This window comes from Austrofundulus limnaeus, unplaced genomic scaffold (assembly GCF_001266775.1).
Source record: "Austrofundulus limnaeus strain Quisiro unplaced genomic scaffold, Austrofundulus_limnaeus-1.0 Scaffold61, whole genome shotgun sequence".
NCBI classification, from domain to species: Eukaryota; Metazoa; Chordata; class Actinopteri; order Cyprinodontiformes; family Rivulidae; genus Austrofundulus; species Austrofundulus limnaeus.
In genome coordinates this window covers 884,423-888,833 of record NW_013952463.1, presented here as the reverse complement: position 1 = coordinate 888,833, position 4,411 = coordinate 884,423, and the positions used below count along the sequence as shown (strand labels likewise).

At 34.4% G+C, this 4,411-nt stretch overlaps 1 protein-coding gene across 1 annotated transcript; it reads right to left on the bottom strand.

Moving 5' to 3' along the window:
- Positions 1-1,527: 1,527 nt before the first annotated feature.
- LOC106518428 (alpha-(1,3)-fucosyltransferase 9-like) lies at positions 1,528-2,604 on the bottom strand. The gene has a single exon (XM_014009715.1). The coding sequence runs from the start codon at positions 2,602-2,604 to the stop codon at positions 1,528-1,530; it is 1,077 nt and encodes a 358-aa protein (XP_013865169.1).
- Between the last annotated feature and the right edge of the window lie 1,807 nt (positions 2,605-4,411).

Genomic DNA, 4,411 nt, shown 5'->3' with positions numbered 1-4,411 from the left:
TCCACAGCTTGAACATATTGAGCAAAAATATAAAAAAAATTAATAATAATTTGGAATAAAAACAACAGCAAAAATATCAGTGACGTTATGACTCACACAGGATATTTCAGTAAATCAGCAGAGTATTTGGATTTCACACAGAAACTCCATTAACATCAAGAACCCACTCAACAACAGAATTTGAATGATTATCATATTGGATTTTGTGCAACAAAAAAGAAAAAGAAATTAATAACAAAAAAAAAATGTTTCAGCCACTCATAAAATAAACATTTGTTAGAAGGAAACCAAAGTTTTAAAGCCTCTCAGTGGGATTACCTGAGGTTCTGAAGGCACAATAACTTCATTTACTGTAAYAGGTTCTTTTTGCACATATTTTAAAGTTCAAATTTGCCAAAAAGATTATTCCCTTGTATAAAAGTTATGTATGTAAAAAAATTGTTCAACAACACTTGCCCATTCCTAAAAATGTTCGACACAATTTCTTTCTACTTCAAGTGTCTCTTGAAGTAAACTCTCCAACAGAATCACATTTACAGCTCCTGACCAAACTGAATGTCATTAAGATGTCTGAACTTTAAAAAAAAATACAATATACTTTCTTTATGTATTATTAAGTGAGATTAGTCAATTCAGCAAACAGTAGCAATGTTTATTCACAGCTTGGTTTGAGCAGCTGAAGGAAGACATTTTAATTCTTTTAAAGACCATCTTGCTTCACATGTTGGTCCTTTTAACACTTCAGATATCACATTTAAAACTAAAGCTGTATGGAATTTTTTTCCTGGAAAATAACTCAAGTGGCATTAAATGTCTACGTTTTGACCCAGAACATTATGTAAAACACAAAACAAACATGAAGCCCTCCAATAAATCTTAATAGACATACAATACTGAAATGCTCAGCTGTCTTTGAGAGATTTAAAAGTAACATGATGTACAGATTGTAAACTGCATTTAGAAAGAAAGAAAGAAAGAAAGAAAGAAAGAAAGAAAGAAAGAAAGAAAGAGAAAGAAAGAAAGAAAGAAAGAAAGAAAGAAAGAAAGAAAGAAAGAAAGAAAGAAAGAAAGAAAGAGAAAGAAAGAAAGAAAGAAAGTTAACCTTTATTGTAATCCCCATCTTGAAATGTTTAGTTGTTCTTGTTACACTCCACTGCATTGTCTCATCATCCACAAGGAACCCAATGTAGTTTGACACATACATGGTTAAAAAAAAATCAGATTTTAATTTATTCTGCCTCTTTATTTTTTTTTTTTTTTTTTTTTTTTTGGATCCTAAAGGCCTTGTCATACAATAATGTTTTAGATAACTTATGCCAACTTGTGATAATTTTGTCCAACACTAAATATGTTTACATTGAAGATGGAATAAAAACAAATCTAGCCTCTTTTGAACTCTTACATAACGTAATGCTAACTTATAAAAGAAGATCTTAACTGCATCTTGAATCATTTTTCATAGAGCCTCTTTTTTATGTCTGGTTTATTCAATGAAAGGTAGTTTCTACCCCACTCCTCTGACCATTATCAGCCCCAGTACCACTTGTTTAAGTTATTGATTGACTTGTACTCCTTGTGCAATTTCAAATAAACACAAACATGGCACATCCGCTCTGCCCAGGAATCGTACGGATATGATTTAAAGTGTCGCCTCCACTTAAAGAATCTCAAGTACATGTCCTGAGTCTTGTCCATAAACAGCAGATACTCTGCCAGCTCCTTAGGGGAAGAGAAGTCATCCACATGAATGAAGGCATCTCCTTGAATGAAGTTTTCGTAGTTTTGCCTGGTAGTGCCAAGAGCCACTGGTACCGTGCCCAAAGACAGGGGCTTGTAAAACTTTTCAGTAATGTAGTCTACATGTATAGAGTTCTCAAAAGACAAATAGAATTTACAGCTGCTCACAATGGGTGCGTAGTCTTCATTGGAAAGGTACCTCCTAAATGCTCGTCCATATAACTGGATCTGAATATGATTTTTAAGCTCATTGTAATATTTAATCCGTGCATGATTGGGGCTCCAGTTGCTTACAATCCAGCAGACCAGTTTGTCTTTTTTAGGTGGAACAAAGTCTTCCTCAGTTTCTGCTGGTACAATGAGCCCATAAGTTGCTTTAATGTCAGAATCCTGACGGTAATTGAGAGTCAGGTTGAACAAGGTGTTGAGCCCAGGCAGCAGTGGCGAATGTGTGGGCGACTCTAAGTTCAACCAGATCCACTTCTGGAACGATGGTCGTTGCTGAGACGGCAAGTTGGACAAGTCTCCATGGATGTCTCTGTGATGAAAAACAACTGCGTCTGATTTTTTATAGAGGTTTCTGTCTGCTGTGATGAAGCAGCCTTCAGTGTTGTACTTGGAGCTACAGACATCCAACGCAAACCTGGCTCCAAAGGGCCAAAGCCAGACCAGTACAGTGATCACACTTTCATTTTTTGTTGTGGAGATGGAGCTTTTGACTTGATGTGGTGAAACTGTTGACTGACCATTTAACCAGTAGTAGTTGGACGGCTTAAAATACGTAAAAAAGATGGTCATAAAACACCCCAGAATGACAACAGTGACCAGAAGAGGTTGTAGAATTTTGTTGGGAGTTGTGGATGACATACTTTGACCTGCAAAGAGCACAGCACAGAGAAAAGCCAGATTAAAGTCAAATCAGTAGCTTTAACATTAAAACCAGGTATTTCATCACGCAATGACTGAATGGTAATACTTCGTAATAGCTACACCTCATTTAGCCTTACCTAATCATGTATAAATGATTGGTTAACCTAGCAAACATCATTAATTAAGGATGATTTATACTTAATTAGCTATAAATTATCACATTTGTTCGTATTTTACCAATAAATGCTAATTACTTCCAAAATAAGCCTATTCTACTCATTGTTTCTTCATACTTAATAACACATTAATTAACTATTCTATATACTGTGTATATGTATGTAAATACTCATGTAAATATACTTTCACTCGGTTTGTTAGATTTGTATAAATGGTTAGAGACATTTGAATTGACTATCTATTAATCCTGCAGTGCATCAGTATTAAGAAAGTTACTAGTAGGTAACTAAGTATTTTTGTGAACCTTCTAAAGTGAAGATGCTTTCTAATAAATTCAGTAACACATTATAATACCTACACCTTATTTGGCCTTAATAATTATTAATAAAGGGTTACTTAACCTTGAAAACGTCATTAATTAAGGATGGTTCAGACTTAACAATTGATGCACTGCAGGGTTAGCAGATAGTCAATTCAAACATTCTCTAAGCAATAATACATGTCTAACACAAGGTGTGAATATACATTTATATGAGCATTTACATACACAGCATATAGAATAGTTAATTCTTGATTTGTCAAGCATTTGTAAACAATGAGTATGTTGGTTATAGAAGTAATAAGCCTTTATGGGTAAAACATTAATAAATGTGTTAATTCATAGCTTATTAAGTCTGATTTATCCTTAGTGATGTTTTCAAGGTTAAGTAACCCTTTATTAATAATTAATTAAGGCTAAATAAGGTGTAGTTATTATAATGTGTTACCTTTTTGTCTTTAGCAAACAGACCAGCCGTGACAGGCCATCGTATTTTTGTGTAAGCAAATCATCTTAAACAGGTGAAAGTGGGTAAGCTCTTTGAGATACATTCAGTCYAAGCTTGCCTCCATCATGGTGTAGTCAAGCATGTATGACATAAACAGGATTCAGAAAAGYTGGGGAAACAAAATCAAATAACCTTATTTTCAATGAATTCATTCTGATTAAAAATCATGCTACAAAAATAATACCTCTGACTACAACTGCTGTTTTAGGAATGGTTCTGTTACTATACTGATGTCAACACCAACTATTCCTGTTAAACTAGAATTAGGCAGAGATTGTGTAATTTGTAGAGAAAAGACACTATTTCATCCTTCAGAGTCACAAAAGTCAAGATTTGGAGCCTTAATTAGCTGGGCTGCTGGGAGCACTCAGACATTTTGCTGATGTTTTCAAAGTTTCTAGATACTTTTTATATTTTATTCATTATTTGTTCATTTATTTTTAATTTTTCTTTTATTTTTTCGTATGTACGATGAGGTCACTAGTCTGGCTAAACCTGTCAGTAGACAGTTGACTGAAAGAGGTGGCGTGTTTAATAGATGCATAAACCATTCACTACTGCTCAGTGTGGATCAGGTAGGCAGATAGAGATGTAAAAAATGTGCAGACTCATCACTAACTAGGTTTAGTTAGTTCGGTGGTTAGCACTGACACCTGACAGCAAGCAGATCCTGGGTTCATTCCCCAGTTCAGACCTGAGGTCTTTCTGTGAGGAGTTTTTACTCTAGTTCCCTCCCACAGATGAAAAACCTGCACATTAGGTACACTAAAAAAAAAAAAAAAAACCTTTTGGGTGTATTA

Coding starts and splice junctions, on each gene's coding strand:
- LOC106518428 (XM_014009715.1), bottom strand. CDS start 2,604: ATGTCATCCACAACTCCCAACAAAATTCTACAACCTCTTCTGGTCACT.